Genomic DNA, 15,948 nt, shown 5'->3' on the forward strand with positions numbered 1-15,948 from the left:
TTCTTGCTTTGAGGCCACAGTGACAAATACTGAGCCACCATGCCACCCACATTTGTTATTATTTTTTATATTATCCAACTGTAAATATCTTAACAAGCCGTACAGTTTAATAAAATGTCATAATAATAATAATAATAAGCACCTGTTTATAATTGTAAACATGTGATGGGGTGGGTTTTGTGGTCCAGGCATCACATTAACTTCTCCAGAATCCTCCTCTGAGTAACTGCATGCTTTCCACCTAAATAAGTGTAAAAGAAGTGTCATCAGATCATCTCAGAGTCATAACGTGTTGTGCTGACATTAATATCAGCTGAACTGAGTCCTGTTTAAAGCGTCTGGGATCAAAGAGCGCATGTTTTATCAGCGTCTGAGACACAAAGACAGATGAAAAGATAGAAAGAGGGAGGATAAGAAGAGTACGCCAACCTCTGAACCTGAGATCTGGGTTATAAAGACGACCCAGGGGTTTGTGAGATCCTTGTTGTGTGAGGAGTCAAATACCATCAGTCAGAAGAACAGGAACAGGTATACAGCGTTTAATACGGTGTCAGACAGAAAACAGATATATATTGTTTGGTGTTTGACATCAGCTTACTCAGTTATGTTTCTGTATTTTGTTTGGCAGGATGTTTAAACTCTTGCTGCTCCTGTTGGCTGTGGCTGGTAAGATTTATATATTTGTAAACTATTTATTGACATTTTGATTATATTTCATTACATGTTGTAATAATTGATTTGACTGATTTCTATTTTTTACCTATTTTAATAACAACAATTGTTGATGTTGTTATTTTAACAAAAAATATTATTATTATTAGCTGTCGTAGTATTTTAACAATTATTCTATTAGTAGTAATAGTAGTATTAATAATAGTTATTAGCTTTTTATTATATTTCATTATATGTTGTATTAATTGAATTTACTGATTTCTATGTTTTATCTAAATAAATAGCAATAATATTAATAATAATTGTTGTTATTATTATAATAAGTATTATTTCCATTATATTATTATTATTTTAACAAGTATTATTATTATTATTATTATTATTATTATTATTATTATTATTATTATTATTATCATCATTATTATTATTGTTAAATTAATATTAATTTTATTATTATTATTATTATCATAATAATATTTTTCTTATTACTGTATATCATTCTAAATTAATACGGGAGTATTTTTATATAGTTGAAGTAGTTTATGTTAATTATTTGATTCATTTTTTCTTCTTTGTTGACTTTATTCACTGAATGTTTTCAATTTATGACTGATTGCGAAGAGCAATTATTTATTAAAATATCACTTATTAATAAAAATTTATTGTACACTAAAAAAACTAATTTTACAGAAAATATCTCAAAAAAAATTTACAGTATTTTTTTGTCATTTCAGATTATATTAAAAACTTAGTAAAATGACAATCTCTCTAAAGCAACTATTTGACTTTCATTTCAGGTACTTTTTCATTAAAGACAAATTACTGACATTTTGTTTTTTTATACAGGGAAATTACAGTATTATTTAAATTATAATCAAACGGCTGTTTCTTGCTGTTTTTTTCAGTACATTTAAAATTACGTAAAATTTGTAATAAATTGTAATTACTTGCTCTGTAAAAAAAATCATAAAAAAAGGTCAAATGACAAACAAAAACCATAAAATTACAGTAAAATTTATTTGTTAAAATAAACTGCAAAAAAATAGTACATTTTAACAGATATAACAGATATTTTCATTAAAATGTTTACAGAAAAACACTGTTATTGTACAGGCTTTTCCCAGATTATTACGATCAAATCTGTTCAATAAAGTGTCTGCGCTAACTGTTAAATTACGTGTCTCTGCATTTTATAAAAGGTGTTTAATCGTAATGATTTTGGGAAAATTCTTTTAAATAACATTGTTTTCTTTTGAACTTTTAGTGCAGTCATTTTATTGAACAGATTTGGTCGTAATAATCTGGGAAAAGTCTGTACAATAACAGTGTTTTTCTGTAAACATTTTAATGAAAATATCTGTTAAAATGTACTATTTTTTTGGTTTCCCCCACAGTCCAAACACAAGTGGTACAGGTGAATTGGGTAGGCTAAATTGTCCGTAGTGTGTGTGTGGATATTTCCCAGGGATGGGTTGCACCTGGAAGGGCATCCTCTGCGTAAAAACATGCTGGATAAATTGGTGGTTCATTCCCCTGTGGCAACCCTGGATTAATAAAGAGACTAAGCCATGAAAATGAATGAATAAATGAATTTCAACAAAGAAATTTTACTGTAATTTTATGGTTTTTGTTTGGCAGCCGTAGCTGACAGTCATTTGACCTTATTTTTTACGATTTTTTTTTTTCAGTGCATAATGATACAAATTGTTTTCCATGATCAATGTTTTTAAATGTAAAATCAAAATACATTAATATAGAATCATTTTGTATATTAGGTTTATTATACATTTTATGCATATATTTATTTATATTTGGCTCCATTGATTTTTAATTCAGTTTAACAATAAGCAAAATGTATTATTATTATTGTTCTTTATTATTATTATTATTATTATAAGAAAACTGTTCATAGATCAGACCCAAATGTTCCACTTGAACTTGAAACTTTACCCTTTATTATAGTTTGACCAGTTCTGTGGCACATTGGCACATTTTATCTGCTTGATAATATATGATCACCTTTCCCACTACTGAGATAGAGACATAAGTCATAAATCAGCTTTATGGTGTGTGTGTGTTAAGGAGAGGTGAGCTATTTAGTGATCTTGCTTCTTTTGATAGACATTTAATCTATCAGAATTTTGGCGTGAATAATAAATGCATCATTTGCATTTAAAATCTCTGCATTTACTGTGTTAAACCACTTCATGTGAAGATTCACGCTTTAAGAGTCCTTTTATTGTCATTCAAAATATGACAAACAGATGCAATGCAGAACGAAATTCATTCATTCATTTTCTTTTCGGCTTAGTCCCTTTATTAATCCGGGCTTGCCACAGCGGAATGAACCGTCAACATATCCAACAAATGTTTTATGCAGTGGATGTCCTTCAAGCTGCAACCCATCCCTGGGAAACATCCATACATACTCATCAAACACACACACTATGGCCAATTTAGCTTACCCAATTCAACTATAACACATGTCTTTGGACTGTGGGGGAAACCGGAGCACCCGGTGGAAACCCACGCCAACAGGGGTAGAACATGCAAACTCCACACAGAAGCGCCATCTGACCCAGCCAGGGCTCGAACCAGCGACCTTCTTGCAGAACAAAACTACTTTGCACTAATAAAAACTATAGAAAATAGATGATGAACACATAAATTGTAATGTGAATGGGATGCTGACAAAGGAGTTGCAGATCCAAATGCAGGATTTATCATGAGAATGGTCAGGCAAACAAGGGTCAACACAAGGACAATCAGATGTACACAGGCAAATCCAGAGGTGTGGTCAGTAAACGGGCAGATAGTCAAAAGTCAGGCGGCAGACAAGAATAAACAATAAAACAAGGCAAGTGTCTAACACGGCAAAGAAAACACGTCATAATGTTCACAGCAGTTTAACAAGACTCAGCACTGATGTGTGTGTGTGCTGCATAAATAATCCTTGTAATCAGTCTGTAACGGCTGTGTGTGTGTGTGTGTGTGTGTGTGTGTGTGTGTGTGTGTGTGTGTGTGTGTGTGTGTGTGTGTGTGTGTGTGTGTGTGTGTGCAAGCAGCAGAATCCGGACAGTGCTGGACAGGTGTGAATGAGCGGTGCATGACTGGATCTGTAGTCCATATAATGGTGGATTTGTAGTTCTATGGCTATCTGCGTGTTTACCAGTGGATTAGATTGCTGATGATTGTGACATAAATAAACTATAAAAAATGACTAAATTATATAAATATAATATATATAAATAAAATTGCAAAAAATTTAAATTATATATTTAAATAAGCTTTTGTGGATCATAAATATATTTCTAAGAAATTAATAAAATATATTTATAAAAATGTTAATATAATGTATATGTATATGATCATTAAATAAATCTATGGTTAAGTTTTGGCAAATTTCCAGTGTTATGTAAAGGTATTCATTCATTCATTCATTCATTTTCTTTCGGTTTAGTCCCTTTATTCATCAGGGGTCACCACAGCGGAATGAACCACCAACTATTCCAGCATGTTTTACACAGCGGATGCCCTTCAGCTGCAACCTAGTAGTGGGAAACACCCATACACACTCATTCACACACATACACTCATACACTACGGCCAATTTAGTTGATCAGTTCCCCTATAGCGCATGTGTTTGGACTGTGGGGTAAACCGGAGCACCCGGAGGAAACCCACGCCAACACGGGGAGAACATGCAAACTCCACACAGAAACACCAACTGACCCAGACGGGACTCGAACCTTCTTGCTGTGAGGTGACAGTGCTAACCATTTAGCCACCATGTCACTGATTATAATAAATTACGTTTACAACCTGACACAGCTTTTTTCCGTAGCAGAACTAAAGCCAGAAATGCACCGTTAATTAAAAAAAAACAATTGAACATGTTGAATAAATAAATTAAATAAATTCTTACGTAAACAGCTAATGTTGGTGTTGTTTTGTGTGCAGGTCTGCATGCAAGGCCACTGCATCGACTGCCAAACGGTAAACTGAAGCAAATCAGCCCTGAAGCGCTTCATAATGAGCACGGAGACAACTCAGTTCTGAAGGACATCAAAAACACAGACCTGAAGCCCAGGAAACAAATCCCAGCTCCAGCCGAGTTCTGCAGGCAGGGGACAGACGCTTCCAGACGCTTCCTGACGGACCTGAACACAAAGATGCTGAAACACCCTGGAGATAAAAACACAAGGGTTTCTGCACCATGTGAGTATTTAAAATAGTCCATATACATATTAAAGGGAACCTATAATGCGAAAATCACTTTTATAAGGGGTTTAAACACAGTTATGTGGCAGCAGTGTGTGAATATAGCCCGCCTCTTATGGTAGAAATTAAATAATTATTTTTTTTATTATCAGACTTGATAAAAACAGTCTGCAGAAACACTTTGATTGATCATCAGAGGGGTAAGCTCCGCCCACTAGTCTCCCTCATTAGCATAAACAGCAGCCCTGAGTGAGAAGCAGCCGTCTGTAGAGTGTTTGAGCTGCTGAAGATAATGTCAGCATAGACTAAGAGGATTATAGATGTGGAGTTTTAGATGAAGCACAAATGAACAGCGACAGGAGCGACATAGACTGACAGAAGCATGAAGCACACACTGACGCAAACATTTTCACACATATTAGTCCTGTTTTGAATCTGCCACTAGGCTGACACAAACGTATTTGTAGCTCCGCCCACTCCCTTAATCTAATTTGAATTTAAAGCAACAGTCACTAAAACGGCTTATACTTTGTCTTGGCTGTTGCACATTGTTGACTGTGTTTGCTGCTGTTTCCTCAACAGTGGATGCGTTCAGACAAGGCACTGAAAACCAGCTTGCCGTCCTTCAGGATCTCAGATCGCGTCACATGATGAACCCTCAGTACAGCATTCAGAGCGAAAAACACGAGCAGAGAAACATTCCTGCTGAGATCTACAGACAAGGCACTGAACCATCTAGAAACATCCTGATGGACCTGAACACCGGGCTACTCAAAGAACAGAGAAACCAGATGGACAGGAGAGTAGCAGGCTGTAAGTCTCAGTGTATGATGGTTGATATCAAATTTATAACTCTGCTGAAAAAGACATGCATTTGTTAGGATGCATATTTTGCATGGCTATAATAATCAATATTCAATTAAAATCATAATTTAAAAGCAATGACTATTTTCTGTGCTCATCAGAATACTCTTTTTAAATGGGCGTGGCCTATTGTAGACTGAGAACTTAACTCCCACTGCTCTTATTGGCTGACAGTTTTGCATATTCACAAGGTTAAACTGGCAGTGAAGTTGAAGTGGGTGTTGATGTTCTGTGGAGGCGGAGCTTATCCACACTGTTACATCACAAAGTAGAACATTCCAGAACCTGTTGTTTTGTCAGACAGCCTTTAATATAAGCTGATTTTAGAGGACACACAAAGTGTTGAGTTGTCAAACCACTGTTTATGAATGGGCGTGGCCTATTCTAGACTCAGAACTTAACTCCCACTGCTCTGATTGGCTGACCGTTTTGCATATTCACAAGGTTAAACTGGCAGTGAAGTAGAAGTGGGTGTTGATCTTCTATGGAGGCGGAGCTTATGCTCACTATTACATCACAAAGTAGAACATTCCAGAACCTGTTGTGTTGTCAGACGGCCTTCAATATAAGCTGATTTTAGAGGAAACACAAAGTGTTGAGTTCTGAAACTTACAGGATGTTTTTATAACATGTTGAGCTCTTATGTGTCAAAAATGTAAGGGAATTTTAGTTTCTCGTTGTATGACCCCTTTAAATGAATAAATCAATCTGAACTAATGTTTTCTGTTATATTCATCAGCAGCTAAATGGGCAGTGGTTTCTGAGCATGAAGACATAAACAGCCAAGACTCTTCTGAGCAGAAGGAAAACCGCAGAGCAGCTCCTGTTGAGGATCGCAGGCAGGGAACTGAACCTTCCAGAAGATTCCTGATAGACCTGAACACTGGGATGCCCAAAGAGGAAGAAAGTGAGATGAGCAGAAGAGTTTCTGGCTGTAAGTCTGCGCTATACTCGCATTTCATGCAGCTACAATGCACAGAGTAGATTCTGACCACATTAGTTTGTCCACAGTCTACAATCCTGCCGCTGTTGAGAAAAGGCAGGGAACAGAACCTTCCAGACGCTTCCTGGTGGACATGAACACTGGGATGCTCCAACACACCGTTGGTGAAATGAACAGAAGAGTTTCTGGCTGTAAGTCGCTGTTAAATATCAATGCATGGAGGGGTTTTGAGCAGATTTAACTAGGTTTGGTTTTCTCCACAGTCTACAATCCTGCACCGTATGAGATGAGGATGGGAACCCAGAATTCTCACAGCACTCTGGTGGATCCCAGAACTGGACAGCTGCTGCCCACACTGACAGAGCAGCAGAGGAGCACAGCGCCCTGTGAGAGCTTCACAACACACATACATCATCACACCACTGCTGTAGATACTACAAGTTATTAGTAGGGCCAGACGGTATCTGTGGACATTTTTTGTTATTTCTGCGGAGAATTTAGGTAAAAATCTGCGGATTTCTGCGGAATTATTTTGGGAGTATCCAGCGAGTATCATAACTAAAACCTTAATATATGAAATAAAAAGTAATAAATTACTGAATAAAAACTGAATAAATTCAGATTTACACATTTACTCAAGTAATCAAACAGAATTAATGATGTTCTAAAAATCGGCAGAATTCTGCGCAAAATCGGCGGAAAATCTGCAAAATTCTGCGCGCACAGATTCCGTGTGGGCCTAGTTTTCAATGATAAGGGATAATCAATGTTATGGCTATGCATAAAAGGTTTTTAAATGCACAACACAGAGTTAAATAACCACCCAAATCAAAGCATTATTCTGTAGTCATTTGCCAAGTAATAGTCAAGCTAAAACTAGTATCGCTCTTTGCAGTGGAATATTTTATCAAGTTTTTGTCAGTTATGACACATTATATATTTATGATGACACAGACAGAGAGAGAGAGAGAGAGAGAGAGAGAGAGAGAGAGAGAAAGAGAAAGAGAGAGTGTGTGTGCTCAAGAGAGAAATTGTGTGTGTGCCTCTAATGACAAGGGCATATCTAATAGCTCATAGTAACATGTGTTAGCTACCTCTTCACGAAGCACATTTATGAGTTTTCTGATCGCTGTAGACTCCTAGTGAAACATACATCTGTGTTCCCCAGATTAGACAAAGAAACAAGGGCTCCAGCAACTGTCACTGAGTTGCTTTGGTTACTATTAATATTTGAGGCTAGCGCATTTATTTAGAACTGTGATCAAAACTGACTGGACCTACTTTTTTATTGAACGATTTTACTGCACACCCACCAGCCAATCAAAATCAAGAATTTCTAGAGACAATGCAATAAATAAAGCTATACCACATGCATTTTGGAGTATCATAAATATTTTGCATTTACAAAATAATTTTTGTTTCTATGCAAAACAAAATTAATGCAGAAATTTCAAGAGTTAAAGATGTTTTTGTGTGTGTGAAATGTCTTTTTAAACATGCTTTCTTGTGTTTTTCCTCTTAACAGTGGATGAGTTCAGACAAGGCACTGAGTATCAGCCGAGCACCCTACAGGAGCTCAGACTGAAAATGATGCAGAAACAATCTTCCAGAAACACTCTGATGGACCTGAACACCGGTCGACTCAAAGAACACCACAGCTGTAAGTGTCAGGTTCAAATGTCCGAGCACAAGATGTTTATGAAATTAAAGCCAACATTGTTTATGCTGAAAGGTCATTTTAAAAGGGCTCATGAACTCTTCAGATTTTTATTATTATTTTATAAATTTCTGAGGTTCCCTTATAATATTATCAAGATTTTTATGTAAAAAAGATCATAATTTAGAAGTAAGGGACTATTTTCTGTGCGGTTTTTAACCCTTGTCAAAACACTGTTTTTGAATGGGCGTGGCCTATTCTAGACTCAGAACTTAACTCCCACTGCTCTGATTGGCTGACCGTTTTGCATATTCACAAGGTTAAACTGGCAGTGAAGTAGAAGTGGGTGTTGATCTTCTATGGAGGCGGAGCTTATGCTCACTATTACATCACAAAGTAGAACATTCCAGAACCTGTTGTTTTGTCAAACGGCCTTCAATATAAGCTGATTTTAGAGGAAACACAAAGTGTTGAGTTCTGAAACTTACAGGATGTTTTTATAACATGATGAGCTCTTATGTGTCAAAAATGTAAGGGAATTTTAGTTTCTCGTTGTATGACCCCTTTAAATGAATAAATCAATCTGAACTGATGTTTTCTGTTATGTTCATCAGCAGCTAAATGGGCAGTGGTTTCTGAGCATGAAGACATAAACAGCCAAGACTCTTCTGAGCAGAAGGAAGACCACAGAGCAGCTCCTGTTGAGGATCGCAGGCAGGGAACTGAACCTTCCAGAAGATTCCTGATAGACCTGAACACTGGGATGCCCAAGGAGGAAGAAAGTGAGATGAGCAGAAGAGTTTCTGGCTGTAAGTCTGCGCTATACTCGCATTTCATGCAGCTACAATGCACAGAGTAGATTCTGACCACATTAGTTTGTCCACAGTCTACAATCCTGCCGCTGTTGAGAAAAGGCAGGGAACAGAACCTTCCAGACGCTTCCTGGTGGACATGAACACTGGGATGCTCCAACACACCGTTGGTGAAATGAACAGAAGAGTTTCTGGCTGTAAGTCGCTGTTAAATATCAATGCATGGAGGGGTTTTGAGCACGTTTAACTAGGTTTGGTTTTCTCCACAGTCTACAATCCTGCACCGTATGAGATGAGGATGGGAACCCAGAATTCTCACAGCACTCTGGTGGATCCCAGAACTGGACAGCTGCTGCCCACACTGACAGAGCAGCAGAGGAGCACAGCGCCCTGTGAGAGCTTCACAACACACATACACCATCACACCACTGCTGTAGATACTACAAGTTATTAAAAATAATACACAGCAAGCATTTTTGTGCAGAAGTGTGCACACACAGTAGTTGGCTTGGCTAAAACAAGGCTAATAGCCAACTAAGAAAACCCAAAACCAGACTAGTCATCAGATACACAGCAATGATTGAATACACATGTGAACCCAAATGAAAAAAATACCATAGTAATGAATACTGTTTTTATAATATGTTAAATAATAACAAAATAATAAATTGCTTTAATTATTTGAGAGCACTGTCCGTCTGAATACTGTTTGTCTGTGTGATTTGTTCTCCTCTACAGTGGATGAGTTCAGACAAGGCACTGAGTATCAGCCAGTCATCCTACATGAGCTCCGACTGAACATGATGCACAAACAGCACAAAACAGCACAACTGCACAAACTGAAAGAGCTGAGCATCAGTAAAGTCTAATGACAACATAATGTGATGATGGACAGAAGAGCAAAATGTAAGTCTCAAGCTAAAACCTTTAAGTATTAAACTCAACATGAAATATAAATTGAACTGTTGTGCGGTTTAGTTTTGTGTTGATAAATACACTTTTCTTAAGAGAAATCTGGTATAGCTTTACAGTTAGCTTAGCTTTTGTCACAGTGTGTTATTGTACATTTTGAACACTCAAAAAATGCAAAACGTTTGCTGTTTGCTTAAACTAATTGATAAAATGAGCTCAAACAATACAATTATTGAGGAGTTTATTTTTGTAACAACTTAGTTGTCCATTTAAATTTGTAAATAAACTAATGTAACTTAATTTCTTCATGTTTATCCAACACAAATTTATCGTTGGGAATCCAGCATTTTCTTACAGTAAAGTATGTATACCTGCCAACCCTCCTGCTTTTCCCGGGATTCTCCCGTATTTTACAATTTTATCCCATTATCATCCTGTAAATGTATTTTCCCGTATTTCTCCTGTATTTTCAATCTTTCTATGAAGGGTGGCAATAAACATTAAGAACCAATCCGCCATAGGGTACACACCTTGGTGTTAAATTTGAGTCTGTTCTGTGCTTCATTTTATTTAGGCTTGAAAACACTTTAAAATAAATATAAAAAAGCGGGATTTCCTTCCTTTGCTTTACAGGCGTCGTTGCCCCTTCTATGAAATCCTCAAAACACATATAACACAATCCCAAACGGAATTTGAAGTGGAGCGAAAGTGGACACTCTGGGTTTTGAGTGCATGTTTGAACAGACATGCATAATAATAATAATATTATTAATAATAATAATATCTAAACATGTCGATCTTGGTGGTGGGGTTTTAAACACAAAAAGTGTGTCTTAAATTATCATAAACAGTTAGGAAAGCATTTAAATTCTTTCATTGTAGATCAGCATTTTGTAAAGTGACAACTTTGTTATTTTATGTAATTAAACTAAAAATCTAAATGAGAGATTCATTTGTTGCTCTTAATCAGAATATTTAAATTGTACAGTGTGGAAAAGAAAATGAGATTTATGTAGCTAGGCCTATTTTAATGGGGTTGTATATTTCTACTCAGGCCCCCTAAAACTGCAATCACGGTGACAGAATATATATATATATATATATATATATATATATATATATATATATATATATATATACAGTTGAAGTCAGAATTTCTAGCCCCCCTTTGATGATTTTGTTTTTCTTTTTTAAATATTTCCTAATTGATGTTTATTATGATTTCCACAGTATGTCTGATAATATTTTTTCTTCTGGTAAAAGTCTTATTTGTTTTATTTCAGCAACAATAAAAGCAGTTTTTAATTTTTTAAACACCATTTTAAGGTCAAAATTATTAGCGCCTTTCAGCTATATTTTTTTCGATAGTCTACAGAACAAACCATCGTTATACAATAACTTGCCTAATTACCCTAACCTGCCTAGTTAACCTAATTAACCCAGTTAAGCCTTTAAATGTCACTTTAAGCTGTATAGATGTGTCTTGAAAAATATCTAGTAAAACATTATTTACTGGCATCATGGCAAAGAGAAAATAAATCAGTTATTAGAGATGAGTTATTAAAACGATTATGATTAGAAATGTGTTTAAAAAAATCTGCTCTCCGTTAAAAAGAAAATAAACAGGGGGGCTAATATTTCTGACTTCTACTGTATATATATATATATATATATATATATATATATATATATATATATATATATATATATATATATATATATTAAGGGTGGAGCCGAACCCGAATACGGTATTCGGAAAGGCACGAATAGCGTGTTTTTACGAATACTTGATTCAAACAAATACTTGAAAAATTATTTGTATTCGGGAGCAAGAAAAACACTATATCAAAAAGCAGCGTTTCCTCATGAGACCACAGTGCATGCCCGCGTGAGTGAGTGAGTGAGTGAGTGAGAGAGAGAGAGAGAGAGAGAGAGAGAGAGAGAGAGAGAGAGAGAGAGAGAGAGGCAAAACGCGCCAAAGCCCGAAACTGAAAGCGAGACGTGACTTTTAAGGGGTTGTTTCATATGGATTTATTAATCATTCTTACTGTTCAGTGATCGCAAACTGCCGTAGTTTATTAAAGACGCAAACCTCTCACTGCACGTCAGCTGCGCGCCTTCAGCAGACCTCCTCATTCCTGCAGCACGAGAGCTTAATGATTCTTTATGCGCGCCAAAAGTGGCGGATCTGTCCGGTAAAATATCTGACTGCGTGTCACCGCATCCCTAAGGACTGTTTGGCGAAATATTTGACTGCATGTCACTGCATAACAAACGACTGAAAGGATATAACTAGAGAACTCTCCACTGTGCTACTGGGTGAAAGCGTATGGCAAGCCGTTTTAGCATTTAAACCTTGTTCAGACTATCCATAAATATATTTAGAGATATCTCTAATTATATTTTGACTTGTCATAATTATAATTCGACTAGTCAGATTGAAAATATCTGCAAATATATTATGATAGACTAGTCATATTCCTCCATTGACTTCCATTGAAAAATATTTGCAGATATCTCTAAATAAGTTGACTAGTCACAATTGTAATTACATATATCTCCAAATGAATTTTGACTAGTCAAAAATCCAATTCAAGATATATACAACTGTAATTAGACTTTTAGTAAATTAATTAGAGATATCTTCAAATATATTTGTAAATATCTCTAAATATGATGAATTAAAGATATCTCTAAATGTATTATGACAAGTAAAAACTCAGAGATATCAATTACAATTGTTACTAGTCAAAATTCATCTGATTTCGTACTAGTACAATTGTAATTGCAGATATGTCTAATTGTCATTCTGAGTAGTGGAATTATAATTATGACTAGTCAAAATATAATTAGAGATATCTCTAATATATTTATGGAGTCAGAACAAAGATTTAAATGCTAAAAAGGCTTGCCATAGAGAGCGCTTCTCACTGAACAGAGCACCGCGCAACCTTCTATGTAATGTATTATCACATGCACTAAAAGCATCAACACAGCCACATTCTGCCCCAGCAAGTCAGTTTCAAACATAAAAAAAACAAACAAACAAACTTTGTGTCTTTTTTGTGGCTGGCAGATGATAATAGCAGGGCTGTATCTTTTAGTATTATATAGAATACTTTTGTTCTGCCAGATCTCCCGGGCAGGGTTTTATTTAGATTTATTTAGTTAATATTAGTTTTTGGAATTCTGTGCATTGGAAAGAAGTTCTTTCAGAAGAAGAACAGTTTTTTGAAGTATTATTTGTTTTTATTCTGTCTATTCAGTGTCCTTCAACAAGAACAGTGGTGGTGGGGTTCATAATATTCACAATGGTATTTTATTAATTGTTGGTTTAACCATGGATGAGATAATGGCTTCTATGTTATTTTCTTTTCAATGACATTTCTTATCACATGTTCAAAAACAACAGCCAATATTGCATATCTATAATTTATATAATGGGTATAATTAAACAATACTTTCACTATAATGTAAATTAGAAGTGTAATAGAAAATATATATATTTTTGCGCCATTTTGAATTTTACTCGAATACAAATACAAATACAAATACTTTTCCCCCCTCAACAAATACAAATACAAATACAAATACCGGCTGCTCCGCACATCCCTAATATATATATATATATATATATATATTTTTTTTTTTTTTTTTCTCCCTAAAACGTATGTTTCCCTTATTTTTACATCCCAATGTTGACAAGTGTGGCATGAGAACTGTGCTTTTAATCAATCCAAATTTCTAACCAAAATCCACTAAAGGGATAATTCAAACACACATGAAAATTCTGTCGTCATTCCCACATCCTTTACTTGTTTCAGACCTTTATGGGGTTGTTTATTAAAGGCGTAGTTCACCAAAAAATGCAATTTACTCAGTATTTGCTCACCCTTTGCTTGTTTCAAACATTTATGAATTTCTTTCTTCTTTTGATTTTTACTTGGATTTTTGGATGAACTATCCCTTTGAACACAAAAGAAGATATTTAGAAAAATGTTGGAAACCTGTAACCATTGGCTTTGATTTTTAGGCGAGCTGTTCCTTTAATAAAAACAATGCTTGAGGTTGTTTTAGACTTGTGTGTAAAACGGTTCATGTGAATCATAGAGATAGAAACATATTTGCAGAAAAAACAGCCGTGTGACCAATCGGCTGCCTCCATTATGCGGTAAAGTCTAGATAGGATACAGCTGCGGATGCGCACATCAATATAGCATCATTTTTGTAACACTATAAAACAATAATTTATATTTTTTACAATACTGTGATGGTTGGGTTTAGGGATGGAGTAGAGGTAGGCATTATTAAAATACAAATTATTGGGTAATTTAATAAATAACATACTCGATAATAATAAAAAATACTCGGTAGAACTACTGTTTTTACATTACTGTGATGGTTGGGTTTAGGCTTGGGGTAGGGGTAGACGTTAATAAAATACAATTAATGAGAAATTAAACTAAGATTATATGCAGTATAAATGTCGTTAACTTCCAGCCGCAGCCATATATGATCTATAGCAACAACCCCATTATGCTTCCCTTGTTTACTGTTGGTTGCTACGATACCAATACTACAGTGAGCCACTCTTAACAACTTGATAGAATACACTCCTAATTTGCATTTGAGATTTCTTTTTCTTTATAAGCCAACTTTGATTTGCTTATGATGAAAACTCATTTATTCCAGTCACTATATTGGATATGCTTTGAAATGTATGTTTATATGCTTTTGAATGTATGTTTTCCTGTGTTTTTACAGTTGATGAGCTTAGACAAGACAGCAAGTACCAGCCGAACACCCTACAGGAGTGCAGAATGCATAAGCATTTTAATAAAACAAGAGAGCCTGTGGACTAGAATTGGTTAGCATTTTCTTATCATCAAACATTATCTTTGCTGGCTGAATAAAAAACATTATTAAGTTGCATAACTGTGACTTTAATTTTGCTTGTCATCATTTGAACATGTTTGTACTTTGGGTTCTTATTAAGTTGTATAACACCATTAAAAATGTATTGAAGGTCATTGCATTATTGTGCCAAAAGCGTCATTGCAATCAGTGCTGAAATGCAAAGTGATATATATTCTGATGGACAGGGTTTGCATCTTATGATTTGTGATTGTCTATCTGTATTCAGACCAACCTCATACACGTAGATATATCTACACAATAAATGCATTAACAAAATCTTTTCGGCTTGCTTACTGTTTTGGAGAGGATAACAGTGTTGCTATGCAGTCTACAGATAAGGTGTCAATGTTCAAGGATCGCTCAGTTATATTAAATGATGATTAACTACTGACCTAATCACAGTGAACGGCTTATCTTTGTAGTACACTATATCTATGCTAATAACAACGCAATAAACAATAGCATTATGATGAACACAGCTGTCTACACACTGGTGTTGACTGATTCTAGCATTATAATTCTATATACAGGTCTATTTAAATATCAATATGATCAATCAAACTTATGCTGGACAGTAGGCTTTGTGCATTATATTGGTGGAAAGATTTTAGCAAGTTATTAGCCATAATGTGAAGTCAACACTCTCTGATCGCCCCCTGGTGTCTGGCTGCAGTAGAAGTCATAAACTCCATTTAACCTTTTCCCAAAGATAGTTTCCATCATTTTAAATTGTTCAAGAGATCTTTTTTGAATATCTTTAATATTTTATGGCATAAATATGTGTTTAGAGTCACAATTGTGTTACTGCGAGTCTGTCTTTGAGAGTTAGGACTGGATTTTGACACCATGGACCACAGTTATTGCTCACTTCAGTGCAGATTTGGGCCCCAAGCGATGCAACCAGTGAAAGATAACAAAGGCCATAAACATTACAGAACATTGTAATGTGC

General features: G+C 35.3%; 1 protein-coding gene across 2 annotated transcripts; it reads left to right on the forward strand.

Moving 5' to 3' along the window:
* Positions 1 to 476: 476 nt before the first annotated feature.
* wu:fa56d06 lies at positions 477 to 15,276 on the forward strand. 2 transcript variants are annotated; one of them, NM_001288775.1, is made up of 13 exons: positions 477 to 528; positions 629 to 666; positions 4,633 to 4,890; positions 5,476 to 5,706; positions 6,497 to 6,691; positions 6,769 to 6,891; positions 6,964 to 7,086; positions 8,226 to 8,360; positions 8,972 to 9,166; positions 9,244 to 9,366; positions 9,439 to 9,561; positions 9,908 to 10,075; positions 14,846 to 15,276. In NM_001288775.1, the coding sequence occupies exons 2-12, from the start codon at positions 630 to 632 to the stop codon at positions 10,036 to 10,038; spliced, it is 1,674 nt and encodes a 557-aa protein (NP_001275704.1). In that variant the 5' UTR covers positions 477 to 528; position 629; the 3' UTR covers positions 10,039 to 10,075; positions 14,846 to 15,276. The 2 variants fall into 2 exon arrangements, with proteins under 2 accessions (NP_001275704.1, XP_021326476.1); XM_021470801.2 differs by having other exon boundaries at positions 481 to 528; positions 8,975 to 9,166; positions 14,846 to 15,274.
* Positions 15,277 to 15,948: the final 672 nt, after the last annotated feature.

This window comes from Danio rerio, chromosome 1, assembly GCF_049306965.1.
Source record: "Danio rerio strain Tuebingen ecotype United States chromosome 1, GRCz12tu, whole genome shotgun sequence".
Taxonomy (NCBI): Eukaryota; Metazoa; Chordata; class Actinopteri; order Cypriniformes; family Danionidae; genus Danio; species Danio rerio.